Source organism: Phodopus roborovskii, unplaced genomic scaffold, assembly GCF_943737965.1.
Source record: "Phodopus roborovskii unplaced genomic scaffold, PHOROB, whole genome shotgun sequence".
NCBI lineage: Eukaryota > Metazoa > Chordata > Mammalia > Rodentia > Cricetidae > Phodopus > Phodopus roborovskii.
The window spans coordinates 58,645,495-58,660,035 of record NW_026126480.1 but is presented as its reverse complement, the minus strand read 5'-3'; the positions used below and the strand labels follow the sequence as shown (position 1 = coordinate 58,660,035).

The 14,541-nt window shown below is 39.4% G+C and overlaps 1 protein-coding gene across 1 annotated transcript; it reads left to right on the top strand.

Annotated features, from left to right (window-relative positions):
* Nucleotides 1-437: 437 nt before the first annotated feature.
* Nucleotides 438-12,426, top strand: Ms4a5 (membrane spanning 4-domains A5). Its single transcript, XM_051193973.1, has 5 exons — nt 438-706; nt 5,865-5,993; nt 7,398-7,454; nt 8,924-9,076; nt 12,276-12,426. The coding sequence occupies exons 1-5, from the start codon at nt 554-556 to the stop codon at nt 12,381-12,383; spliced, it is 600 nt and encodes a 199-aa protein (XP_051049930.1). The 5' UTR covers nt 438-553; the 3' UTR covers nt 12,384-12,426.
* Nucleotides 12,427-14,541: the final 2,115 nt, after the last annotated feature.

The following is a 14,541-nucleotide window of genomic DNA, read 5'->3' as shown; positions in this document are numbered from 1 at the left end:
AAATGGCAGTGTCCACAAAATAAAAATGTAGTTCTTTGAAGCCACTATGCTTTGGGGTTTATAAGATAAAGCTAGTAAAATGAGGTGGCAAAAAAAATACCTTTTAAGTGACAGGCAACATGGATAAAGCGCTTTTTAAAAAATTGACTAATTAGTTCAAGGCTTGAAAGGTTTTCTCTTCTCTACATCTGAAGTGGAAAAAATGGAAATTTGGATATTAAAAGATTTCACAGATTGAAATACATATGGGGAAGTTGTGAGAACAGAGGACCAAGTGACTTGCTCAAGGACACAGTGTTTTCTGACCAAATCAAAACCACTAGTCAGCTTCTCCAATCCAATACACAGATGTGGGGGCACTTTAACTCATATCTTTGGGCTCTTGACCATTCCTGAGATTCTATGACTCTGTGACTTTATGGTTCTATAATTCTAAGCCAAAATATAACAATGCCAGTGTTCTAGATAGCCTCAGTACGGGAAACAAACATGGTCTAAATGGGAGTACCAGCTACATCCTTTTCTTCCACTTGAAAAGATCAACTATACCATCATGGATTCAAACAACATACACAGACCTGTGCTCCTAGTATTTCCTCCAGAGATCACCAGTCCAGGATACCGAACAACAGGACTTATAGCCACAGCCTATAACTCCCAAAACAAATTGCAGAAAGTCCTTATTAGAAAATTGAAGATCCTAGGGGTAAGTAAAATGTGTCCCTCTGTGTATGCTACACAGGGTTGGGGGTGGGTAAGAAGCTATGTGGTGGCATACATTCTCCAATAGGAATGACCTCCAACTTCCATCTCCACTCACTTGAGGAAGAATGGATTGTGCTTCTATATAAATTATGCACAAGACTCTGCCAGCAGGAAAATACAAGATGAATAAATTCAATGTTCCTGGACTCTTAAAAAACAACAGCCTTCAAGCCAACCATCTTTGAGATTTTTCTAGTCAATTGCATAGAGGAAAAGGAAAATGACAGTCAAGTAGAAGTTAGGCCAGACTCCCTAGCTTAGCATACTGTAACATATTTTTATACCTGCCCAAGAAAAGCTCAGAACTCACAGTTTTATACAACATTCACATATATGATTATTTATGCATATAAGTATAAATATTTTTAGAATAGCCTGTTTTTCTTTTTCATTTTTAAATTAAAAATATAAGTACATAATCTCCCATAAACTTAGTTCCACTGTTCCCTCTCAAAACTGTGGTCTCTTTTTGATTGTTATATGTATGTATAAATATACAAATACATAATAAATACAATCTGCTGGTTCTCATAGTGTTGCTGACCACTTGTACTTGGATCACCAATTCACCAATTAAAAGACTAATCTCCCTTTCTCAGCAGTCCTTAGTTGCCTGTAGTTTTTTGTCTAGTGGTGGGGTCCTGGCAAATGTTCATTTCTCTGTCAGTCAACTTGTTAATTCAACAAATACCAATTATATTTACCAAACTTTCTTAAGGTAATGGGCAGGTGAGAGGTAGTCACATACATTTGAGGTTGTAATGTAATGCACATCTTTGAGAATATTTTGTCCTTTGAACTTCAGCCTCCCATAATGGAATATAGAAAGTAATCTTTTTCAGGAAAAAAAAAGATATAAGAAAGATCATCCTGTGGCACACGGAAGACTGCTAGGCAAGTGCAATCTGCTTCAGCACCTCTTCAAATACAGTGGAGTCCAGTCTTGAATGAAATAGTTTATGTTAACAGAAATAGAACTAGGTGCAAGTAAGTATGTTAGTTGCTGTATTCACAGAAATAACTGCAAGCTAGTTTTTCCTCACTGAGGAAAATAAAGGTATCATTCAAACATAATAATAGCATGAAAATACAGATTACATGACCCCACCTGGAGAGCATAGCCCTACATGTGGAATGGAGGTGGGGGGATGGGAGAGGAGGGTGGTCAGGGTGCATGTGACAGGAGAGAGAGGGTAAAAGGAAGGGAGGGAATGAAAGAGAGAGAGAGGGAGGGAGGGAGAGAAGTAAGGAGGGAGAGGGAACTGGGATCGGCATGTAAAATAAAAATATAATAATAAAAAAAGAAAATATTGAGAATTATATCTCAATGGAGTATCTAATAGGAGCATAAATGGTGATAGTGGCAGTGGGAACTCCAGAGTTGGACAAGTTGTTTCCAATTAAAAGGGGGTGGGCACTTTTGTTTTAGAACAATCACATTACTTGTTTTGGGGCCTACTGTTGTATGCCAAGAGTTTCCCATGTGAGATAGAACATATGTATCTAATTACACCAGATAGGGAGCCCACCATTTATCAAAATTCAGACCCCACCAAAGTCTACCTTGGCAAAGCAATGAGCTCTGTTGGGGTAACCTACAGGACTAAGCATTAATTACTGGAGGAAAAACTATGCAGAGACAGATGCATTACCTATGCCCACCGACTTGTGGGTAAAGCTCACTGGGAGCCTGGAGCATGCTGCACAGCCTGTGGCTGGAGAGTATCCTTTCCAGGAGCCTCAGTTGGTCTGTACTTCTCACAGGCACCTTGCCTTTTCTTCGGCTTCTTTCGGGCAGTTTGGGTGGTCTCTGCCTATTTCTAGGCTGCTTGTTTTGTCTCAGACTCTTCTTTGCAGGATGGCTTGTTTGATGAATTCTTAGCATCTTTATTGCTTACTCTTGTCAGGAAGTTACTTTCTGGACTTCTTGTTCACTTTCAAGGACTTCCTGAAATTACTGAATTGTTTACCTTCTTGCTGTGATGGGGCAAACTGCAAACCTCAAAGGCTGTGATTGTGTCAAGGCTATATTCAGGCTAAAATGCAGCTGTCAACAACCATGATTGGTGCTAAGATATCTGGGTGTAATTGCAACTCCACAAAGTTTGGCTGTAATTTATGTGAGCATTCCATGGGATTTCTAATCAGTCTGTTCCAACTTAATTAGTGAGTTGCCTGGCAAGAATTGTATAGCATTACCATCCCTGGATTTGGTACATGAGACTCAATAAAAGGATTTATTGAGTGATCTTGACTACTTTTAGTTGTGTCAGCTGATTTGGCAAAATGAAGAAAGAAGCAACATACATAGCAAAAGCAATATCAGAATGATACTATTGGCAGTGAAGTGGCAGACCCAGTGACAACTGCAGGAAGGCCAACTTGAAGGGCTGTCTTTGGCAGCAGGAGTGGAGACAGAGCATTTAAAGCATGATGGCGAGAGGAAAAAGAAAGTGGCAAGGGTAGAGAAAGGATAGAATGCTGAGGAAGAAGAAAACAATAAGCTGTAAGAAACCAGAGAAGAACAAATCCAGAAATACTCTACTGTTAAGACCATATAGCCAAGCATTTCAAACTTCAGATAAGAGATGTAACAGAAACCAGTGTTGAGAACTTACAGATACATTTTCCAGTTCTACTAAAGTGCTATTCCATTGTCTATTGTTAAGTACCCAAGAGACAGCTACCTAGATCTGCCTGGAGGCTAAGACCTCACCTACAGCAAAAGGCTGAGGCACTGACCTATTGTCCACACGCAAGAAAGAGCTAAAACACTGTAAGGGAGCATTCCAGGACCTGAAGCCTTTGTGATTATTGTAATCATACACAGAGGCTATTTCCTGTTGTTCCCACTTAACTGATGGGACCATTCATTCACTGCTGTTGAGCACTAAGGAAAGCTAGTCCTGGTAGTAGCAGGCATTTAAAGAAAGTCTTTCCTGTTTCTAGCTTATCAGAGAAACTGAGACCCTCACGACTGATATGTGATGACAGCAAGGACTGAATGCGGGTGGAGGGGGAAAAGGAGGAAGTGACAGAAGAGGGAGACAAAGATAAATTTAGAGTTTGGGGAAGACAATGGGAATTATTCTAGAAAAACTATAAACCAAATTGAGTTGCAGCTTGACCTTGATTTTCAGCATCTCTCAGTAAGCTCTTACCTTTTTCATCACTGAATCTCCATTGACATATTACTCAATTTTAATATGTACATTTGTGTATTTCATAAAAATGTCTGAAATGTATGTTTGTTAATATTTTCGTTCAGTTAGTGAATCATTGTTCTCTTACTCTGAAACTTATTTTGCAGGATGCTTTTGATGTCTAAATATGAGTATGTATGAATAGATAATTTTCATCAAACATGGCATACTTTTTTCTTAAAGTGCTCTTGATACCACATCTATAATGTTATCAATAACTCAAATAAAACTTTTGGATAGAAAGTTTTGTGTTTGCTTTTGTATTGTGTTCCATCTTGTTATGTGTTGTGGACAATAAAGCATTTGTATCTAACAATAAAAAAAGGGGGGGTGAGCGCATTTCACAACGAATTGGGCATTTAATCCAGACTCCAACAAAAGGCTGGAATTTCAATAAATATAAATGAAAGGAAAAAAACAGAAGCATACTAGATGCAGAAAGCACTGGTAGGCAATGCACGGAAAGCATGGAGGGGGCTTGATGGTAGAGGAGAGCTGGAGGGGTCAATCTAGGCTTAAAGGATTTAAGAAGACTAAAAATAAAAAGAATCAATTAGTCATGTTACACCCATACAGTAGAATAGTGTTCTGTGGTACAAGAAATGAGCTAGCATGCCAAGAGGAAGCAGAAAGAACCCCATTTTCATATTGCTAAGCGAAAAGTCTCTAAGTGCTCTGGATGATGATGGACAATGGAGGAACATCTCTACGTGTCCACCAACATGTAGGAGAAAATAAAAGTTTATGAATTAAGTACCCCAGTATTATCTACAACAGGAAAATGGGGTAAAAATCAAATATGTATGTTTTTGTAATTCCTCTGTGTCAGATTGCTATTTATATTTTACCTGTGTTTATTTGTGTGCATATATGGTCATATGCATACCACTGCACATGTGTATGTGTGGTATGCACGTGGAAGTAAGAGGAAAACTTTCAGGAGTCCTCTCTCCCCTTCCACCATCTAGGCTCCAGGGATGAAACTCAGCTTGTTAAGCTTACTGTCAGACACCTTTACCTGCCAAGCCATCTTGTTGGCTGAAGTATGTATGATTTTACGAGCAGAGATAATAGGACAGTTAGCTGCTTTGGGATTGTTGCAATCGGGGAACTTGAAAAGAATGGGTGACTTGATGATCCCAGGCCTAAAACAATGACAGCATCAACAACAGAATCAAAGAAGTCAGAAAATCAAGCTTAAAGGAGGAAAGTGAGCCCATTTTAGGACATATGGATTGAATGGGTAGTGGGACATTCAAGAGGGATAATCGTCCAGATGTGATGAAAATGCATACATACCTCTTAGGATTTGGCCACTGAATGTTGGTGCTGCCACAAAAGAGCTCACCCAGACTAAAGAAGTATAGTGAAAAGATCACATAGGCCATGACCCCTGAGGCATACACCTTCTGTCCTTTTTGTTATCCTCACCAGGCTTCTCTAACATGCATGGATTCCCTGCCTAACATTAACAGTGTATGGAGAACATGCCTTACAAGCATAGGACAGGGAGAATAAAGAGCAAGCCACTAGGAATGCTCCAGGCTTGGAATGCCACACTGCTTCAGAAGGTTCAGAGGAACATTCACCTCCAAGAGGATTTTCCTTAGTGTCCCCTTGAGGCCCCTTGTGCCTCATGTGCTAAAGAGCTGGGGAGTTTAGTGAGACACAAATAGGGCCTGAAAGCTTCCTGACCTTAAGCTTGGGAGCAGAGGGTTAGACTCATTCTCCTCTTAACAATTACCAGATGGAGGAATCAAGAAAACATTAAAGGAATATTGTAAAGGGATGTCCATTATCCTTCCCTAAAGATGGTACCTGCCAAATCCTTGAACTAAAGATTTACGTAGAATGGGCCCACACTTCTTCTGAGCTCAATTTCCCCTCTGCTTGCAGACCACCCAGATCCTGTTTGGAATCATGAACTTTTCGTTTGGAGTTGTTTTCCTTTTCACCTTGGTAAACCCATACCCAAGGTTTCCTTTTATATTTATCTCCGGATATCCATTCTGGGGCTCTGCTTTGGTGAGTATAGTGCATTTGATTCAATTTCAAGGCATATAAATCAGGCAAGGTGTTAGTGAATGAATTCTTGATTATAAAACAAGACAGACTCTGTAGAAAATGACACAAAGATATTAACCCCGGCAAATACTTCTATCTTCCACTGAATCACCAGAATTGATGGTAGCTCATCTTTGACTATTGAAATTTGGAGAGAATATTCCTTTGGGTTTTATGGTTGTTATGGTCCATTAATTCATTCAAAATTAATTGCAATATATGGTAAACTGTATTCAAAGAACAAGACAATGAGGATCCATTAGTCTAATCAGAAAGAAACCATGCCAAGAGGTCAACATAATTCTTATACCTATATGATTTTGCTTCTGGTGCTAATAAGCAAGCAGTTTGCTCTACAGAAAGTGAAGAAGCAGGGGCAGGATGTGCCCTCTGAACCACATAGAGATGCTTATTTAATCACATGTAGTCCACAATAACTTAGCACCTAGTTAGCATCAGAGAATGGGCAGGGTGTGGAATTCAGTACAAGGCAGTCCCTGGTCACAAGTCCTCGTACCATGGGGTATTACAAGTATTTGGCAGAGGAAATATAGGCTACTTCCAAAAGAAAAAAATATCTAAGTGTAAATGGAACTGTCCAGAGTCATTTCTAGCTGGACCAGGGCTTAAAGGATGAGGGGTTGTTTAATTAGGTGTAAATCTCATACAAAGGATGGGAACAGGGATTATCTGGATATAAAAGGAGGGAGGTTCTTTGCCTGACCAACAGTCTGGAAGAGTGTCCACTGTTAAGGGGGCTGGAAGCAGAGGCTGAAATTTTAAATATATCTGGGCCAAACTCAGATTTTAAGTTTCCACTAGGCAATGAGTCTGCCATATTTGACTCACCACCATAAAAATTAGTGTGTGTGGTTTCTTCCTTCTTCCTACTTTCCTTCCATCCTCTCTCCCTCTCTCTCCCCCTCTCTCTGCCTCTCCCTCTCTCTGTCTCTCTCTCTCTAGTCTGTTGGCTGAAATTGTATCTAGTGTTCCCATCCAACAGAACATACTGATTGGACTATAATGACTATATGACCTTAGTGTCCCTAAACTGATGACACTGGTGTCATTTGGAAGCTGAGTCATGATATCAATAACAGGAAATGGATGAGGAAATCAAAGTCCAGTAAGGTAGAAACAGCCTCTTCTTCAAACAGGTGGCTCCGAGTGAAGCAGATCCAGTCTTTGTCCCCTGTTCTGTGGGCAGTATGTGAGGTGGTTCACCCTTCTCACTCCTCTGGAGTTTCTGTTGCCTTAGGAAGGAGGAATAGGGAAGAAGTGGGCAGAGATCTGACCTGAGGAACCCTCTGCTTTAGCTTAACATGCCCATCATGAAGATATTTTATTATTATTATTTTTTTGTAGTTCGTTAATTCTGGAGCCTTTCTGATTGCACTGAAAAGAAAAACTACAGACACTCTCGTGAGTTCTATTTCTACCTTATAAAATTATAATTGCTGAGTAATTTGAAAATCATCATAGAATCAGAAACCATTAGTTATCAGGAGACTTTTCCAGATTATCATGTTTTAGTCTCATGTTCTACATGAAGATACAGGCACAGAACAGTTCAACGACTCACCCATGGTCTCAGATCATTAATTCAGATTGGGTCTCAGTAATCCAATCATTCAGTCATTCATTCTTTCCATAAGTAGTTTTGATGCCAAGTGCATACCAAATGCCTTAACAGGCCATAGTTTTGACTCACAGGAAAAGCACAATATAGACAACCTAATGAAATCATGAATGTAAAGAACATATTGCTGATATGTAGACATATTCTCACTCAAAGAAACAAAGATTAGATAATAATTTATATGGCAGTAAGTTATTTGGATCAAAGAACATCCTAAAACTTTGTAATTTAAAAATGTTTACTTTTGTTTATTGGGTATGTATATGGGGGAAGGGTACATGTCCATGCCACAGTGTACCCGAAGTCACAGTTATACATGTCACAATCATGGTGTACCCATGGAAGTCACAGTATACCCTTGGAAGTCACAGTGTACCTGTGGAAGTCACAGTGTACCCTTAGAAGTCACAATGTACCCATGGAAGTCACAGTGTACCCATGGAAGTCACAGTGTACCCGTGGAAGTCACAGTGTACCCATGGAAGTCACAGTGTACCCATGGAAGTCACAGTGTACCCATGGAAGTCACAGTGTACCTGTGGAAGTCACAGTGTACCCATGGAAGTCACAGTGTATCTGTTACGCTCACAGTGTATCTGTTACGCTCACAGTGTACCCATGGAAGTCACACTGTATCTGTTACGCTCACAGTGTATCTGTTACGCTCACAGTGTACCCGTGGAAGTCACACTGTACCTGTGGCAGTCACAGTATACCCATGGAAGTTACACTGTACCCGTGGAAGTCACAGTGTACCTATGGCAGTCACGGTGTACCTATGGAAGTCAGGAGATGGCTTGTGGGAACTGGTTCTCTCCTACACTCATGAGCTCCAGGGATGGAATTCTGGTTGTCAGGTGGCAAGTGCCTTTATCTGCTGAGCCATCTCACCAGCCCAAAAAGTTTGTAATTTTAGGAAGATGTAAAAGTGACAGAGAAATATAGTGAGTGTTTGGTCAAATGTAGTCTTTAAATGAACATTTAAACATGCCATAGCTACTTCTGTTTGAATGGAAGTTAACCCAAAAACAGAATGTGAGAGATGGAGGGGTTATCAAAGGTTGTCTGACTGTTCTCATTCACTGTGGGTGAAGCCTGAGGTGTATTATGAGTTGTAAATGCCATAAATTATCACATGGTGTTTTCTTGGTGTTGTGACTAATCCAGCTCTCCAATACTCACCCACCCCTACTGCTCTGTTTGTGGTGCAAGGTAGGCCTGAGTCTTGTGTTATGTTCTGATTCTATTGCAGATAAAAATGAGCCAGGTGATGAATTTACTTAGTGCCCTGGGAGCAGCAGCTGGAATCATTCTCCTCATATTTGGTTTCCTTCTAGATGGAGAATTCATTTGTGGCTATTCTCCAGATGGTATTCAGTGTGGTGCTATTACCGTTCTATTCATTGTAAGTACCTGTGCCATTTCTAGAGTGAGGAGAAAATGGTTTAAATAAAAAGGTTAGCACCCAGTCAGCACCATTTGGAGAGTATTATGGACAAATGTGTATTTCCTTTTGCTCAAAACAGTCAAGAGTCCACTGTACTAGACCAACATTCTACCTGGCATTGTGGAATACAACAATAAATACTCAATATCTTATAAAAGGAATAAAATATGCAAGTAAATGATATTAAAAGATGGTGGCATAGTGGAATGCTTGGGGTTCAAAGTTCCAATATACATTATAACTGTGAGTGCCTATAGCTTTTATTTGGTTTTCACATTTAGATTATATTATACTTAGATTCTGATAAAGTATGATAAACTGAAAATAGACATTTCTACTTTGTTCAAAATACAACAATAATTGGTGTAAAATAATGTAAAAGGAATGAATGAATATATATAGAAAAAAATGATAGTCAAGTAGCATATTAAAGACCACTAACTTGACTAACTTCATCGTACAGTGCATACTTAGTCAAGATGAGGCAATAATTTGCATCCCAGTGCCCACAAAAAAATTGCTGAAGAAGTTCAAAACTACCTAAGAGAATGGGGTTCATGTAAAAGAGAGCTGTTCTAAGATAGCTAGCATGTGGTGTGCTTAGGTGTAATAGGACCCCCAGGGGTAGGGGACAGAAAAGAGGGAATTAGTCCTGGTCATGCTGAGCAGAATTTTTTTTAAATCAGTCCTTCTCTGAAAATGGAGTGTTGCAAATAAAACAAAAATCACTCAAAGACATTTAAAAACCTTAAATGTCTGCTATTTACAAACTAGAAATGTGTAAAAGAAAAGCTTAGGCTTGGAATTTCTAAAGGAAATGTTAGAGAACACAGACGCTGTTTATGTGTCACAGCTGTGTGTCAGTATTGGCCTTCTGAAATCTAACTATGAGAGAGAGATTTGAGTGCAGTGTCTACTCAAGATAGTTCTACAGTGACCTGGGTCCTCAACAGATAAGGATAAGACAAAGTGTCCTGTCCTAAAGTGGTACAGAGGACTGGCTGAACAAAGTGAATAAAGGGAAAAAAAGTACTCAAGAAACTATAGCCACAAACTTAACTTCTGACTTCTTCCCACTCCTCAGTCCAGGCCCCATCCCCTGAGATTTTAACCTTCAGGAGACATCAATTGTGTGATCCAAGAATGCTCACAACTTAAACTAGATCTTGCTAATATTAAAGGATATATGGGGACAAATGACCAATAGCTTCCAGAAGCCCCTATAACTTTTTCCAACTCAAATTGAAAACATGTATAAATATAAATGACTCTATGGATCACAGCTAATAGGAACAAGATATACCAAGCTCCCTTGCCAATACTCCAATTTAATCTAATCATCATTCTTTGTGATTTTCAGCATATAGATATGTTCGTGTGTGTGTGTGTGTGTGTGTGTGTGTGTGTGTGTGTGTGTGTGTGTGTTCAGACAAGATGTATACTGGAGCTTCGGTGGATATGATCTTACTAAAACCATCACCTGTTGTCACCAGTAGACCTCACATAATCTCAAACAGTAGTCCTTAAGAAATTCCAAAGTAGATAGATGTTCTACAAGATAAACAGTTCAAACTCCTTGGGATTAGCAACTATATCTTTTCCACTCAAGACTACTGGAGCAAAAGTGCCCTCTTACAAAGTGCCAGTTAGCATTAATTGTTCAAGGTTCAAGATAACTGATAGGCAACTTTACTAACATGACTTTACTATGACAGTGTCTAGCTGTTCTGTAAGGCTGAAATTAACCAGGCCTAAACACCAAAAACCCATGAAGATAACTAAAGACCTATATTTCTTATAAGTACAGATGTAAAAGTCCCCAGTAAAATATAAGCACGTTAATTTTAGTGATATGTACACAAGATCACCAACCACAGATGTCCTGTGTCCCAAGAATGTAATGTATGTGTAAGGCAATCTATGTATTTACTATACCATATCAACAAAACACAAGATGAAACCCACATTATATTTGAGTGGACATAGAAAACATTTGACTAAATTCATCATTAAATGACAAAAACACTCAAGGAACCATGATAGAGAAAGAACTTCCTCAGTTTGGTTAAAACCATCTATAAAATTCTTCAACTTGCTTTCTCTCTATCAATATAGTCAGCATCTACCAGGATTCAATCAGAAGCTCCCAGGCAGCAGTCAATGACTAATGAGGAAGTAGGTTGGCAAGCAGAGACATGATGAAAAAGATGTGTCATCATCTGAGATGGCAGAGAAAGGAGACAACATGCATTTACATAGGAAGCACACATAGCTTTCAGCCTAGTATCTATCTCTACTGCAATTAAATCACCTGTATATAAACATGTATTGCAAGAACACTGCTGTAGCATTATTCAGAGTAAAATAAATAACAACAACAACAACAAAATAACAGAAAAAAGAAGGAAATAAAACACCTCCTGTCACAGAAGACTAAAGTATTGAAATAATTTACACCATTACATAATAGATCACTGTTAAAACCCAGGTGACCTTGGTTATCTAACCTATCATAAAGATTCAACAGACAAGTTTAGCATAGAATTAGACTGTTAATCACACGAACTTTTGCAATGGCAATAGAAGGATCCACTCTCAGAAGAGGGCAGGCTTCGACCATCTCTATACCAGGGTCTGCCTGTGGACTCCTAGCCAAGTGTGTATGGCTATCTGTGCTCTTAGCTGGCATGGTGCAATCTACTCTCAAAGTCTTCTGTAACAATTAGAAAGGACTCAGTGGTGCTTTTCGCCTAGCTTTCTCTTCATGTCTCTTTTTCTATGTGTTACTCTTTTTCTGGAATAGTTTTCTCTTTCCCCCTCTTTTCCTTGCCTTTTCTATTTTTGTCTCTACCATTTTCCTATCTCTTGGCTTTCTTCTATCTTTGTCCGTCGAGAGACCACTTTTCAGACATGCATTCCTCTGTGGATGCTATGTTTATGAAATGGAGAGTTTCCTGCATATAATTTAGCAAATATCCTGTTTGGTTTTTCTTAAAGAAAATAATATTATCCTATGTTATGCTGGTATGGCTTGTATTCCCATTATCCTTCACTAATTTGGGAGGTAGGTAGGGGTTTATTATGTGGCTACTTCATTGTGATTAGAAAACCCATCACTGTCCTAATAGCATGACTCCATTGTTTCTTTCTGTTGCAGGGGATTTTGATTATGTTGATGATCTTCAGCATTGCTGAATTGTTCATTTCCCTCTTTTCCTCAACTTTGGGATACTCCTCGGAAGAACTTGAGGGATGCTGTTGTTGAATATCACTGTACAAATAAAGGTGCAAAATGATACAACTTAGAAGCCAGTACTGCTTTTAAAACATTTTTATCAATTTCTAGCAGTGTGTTGGGAGCCAGTTTCTCCATTTTCCAAGCCTTGGTTACTCTAAACATGAAACAATCAGTTGATACTGTGTGTGTGTATATGAAGGGACACTTGATGAAAGTCACCTTCCTATTAAAAGTGTTAGATCTTCTTTCAGAACACAAAGAACTACAAAAAATGTTAAGTGCTTGAACTTACATGTACAATGTTGGGATCATCAGGCTTGTAGCCACATTTGATTTCACTCCAACACTGAGTCTCGCTCTGAGGAACCAGCTTCTTACCAACACTCTGAAACAAAAACCCTCTGAAGGCAGATAATTGTGGGTGCCAGGGTTCTGCTGAGCAGCTGACAGCACATTATCGCTTTACTTCCTAATTCTGAGCAGCCTGCTGGCCCTCACCTTCAGGGGAGAAAAAGCCAAACAGAACCCTTGGGTCCTGTAACATTGCTGAAAGCACAAGACTCAGAAAGGCCCAGCTATTAAAGGACATGGGGACCAAAGGCTAAGAAAAGGACATGAATAATCATGATGTAGAATGCAGTGTTCGGAAGAGGGAATCACAGTGCTGAGGCAAAGACTGCGAATATATGTGGGTCTGCAAACGCTAACTGGATAAGAGTAGTTATTCTTTGTGCACGCTGTCAGACAGCATCTTTCCGAAACTGGAAGCACAGGGTAATGACAAGAGGATAGTTTAAAGGAAAAGTTGTTAAGAGTGTGATAGCATCAACACACTTACACAAACAACACAAGCACAAAACAAGAAAAAGTGGAGAACCAAAGGCAGTGCAGTTGACAAGACCTAATTCTGGTGGGCATTTGAGCACACTCAGCCAAATCAGCCACGACAACTTAAATTGATTAAATAAAATGCATTTGAGTCAGTTTGGGAGGATTCACACTGAGACAAGGTCATCTCATTGGCTAGAAAGACGAGAACAAACATCCCAAGATGAGGAAAATGGGAATTAGAAATAGATATTAAGGTTGGGCTGTGCATCTCTGCTCAGACTCCCAAAGGCCATACATTTACAAGGTTTTACCCTGATCCAACATGCAATGTATTGAAAGGTACATACATATCCCTAACCAATCCACCATGCCTGGATAGAAGCTTCAGGTCTCATGGTCATCTATAGCCTGTTCTGGAGAACTCTGGTGTGAATATATTCCTAAAGATCTCAGGTTAGAAAAGTTAATTCCCATTGTGACAGTGATGAGAAGTGGGCCTTGAGTTGTGATTGGTCATTAGGGCTCCTCCTTTATAAATGTTACCACTGTCAACATGGCAACTAGCTAGTACCCATCCCCAATTCCCTGGATGAATATGTGTCCTCTTGCCCTCATACCTTTCTCCCTGGCATATTAGAGCACAAAAGCCCTATCATATGTAGGACCTTTGAACTTGAACTTCCCAGACTACTAAATTGTAATGTCTTTGTTAATTATAAATTTGTAAAGATTCTTGGATATTTTACTCGAGAAGCACAAAACATTATATCCAGCCATTGACCCATTACAACAGGTACATGCCCTAATGTTGGGACATGCCATTTTCACTCCCCTCCTCACTACAGCATTTCTGACCAGTGACTGAAAGGCTGTCACCTGAGTTTTCTAAACGGCAGTGTGTTCTCTACCCAAATAGCAGCTTGTTCCACTAGTAAACTACTTCAGCAATGGAGAGGTGACACTTTTGTTCATGCTCCACCAAAACCAGCCTCCCCAGAAATACTTCTACCCAGTGGTCCTAATTATATGCCTCTAAAGCAACTTAAATGAAATAGAGAGGGAAAAAGAGAGGCAAGAGAGAGGTGAAATGGCCTGAAATTAGTTAATATCGTTACTGCGTTTCAACCCTTTAGACTAAAAGTTACCTATCTACAGCTCTGTATCTCTAATGAAACAAAGTAACTGACAATGGAATTAAAAATTAATAAAAAGCCTAACATATGTTCCTAGAGGTTATATATGGAGGAGGGGAAAATAGTATCCTTGAGAAAAATCTTATGTTTTTATTCACCTCCCACTTACCTACTTGATCTGGCACTGACCTTGGCCATACAGCTCCAGGCAATCCTGCAGA

Excerpts from the sequence above, each read along its gene's own strand:
- Ms4a5 (XM_051193973.1), top strand. The coding sequence starts at position 554 with ATGGATTCAAACAACATACACAGACCTGTGCTCCTAGTATTTCCTCCA. Across the intron at positions 5,994-7,397 it reads CATTCTGGGGCTCTGCTTTG|TTCGTTAATTCTGGAGCCTT; the intron begins GTGAGTATAGTG and ends ATTTTTTTGTAG. Across the intron at positions 9,077-12,275 it reads CTATTACCGTTCTATTCATT|GGGATTTTGATTATGTTGAT; the intron begins GTAAGTACCTGT and ends TTTCTGTTGCAG.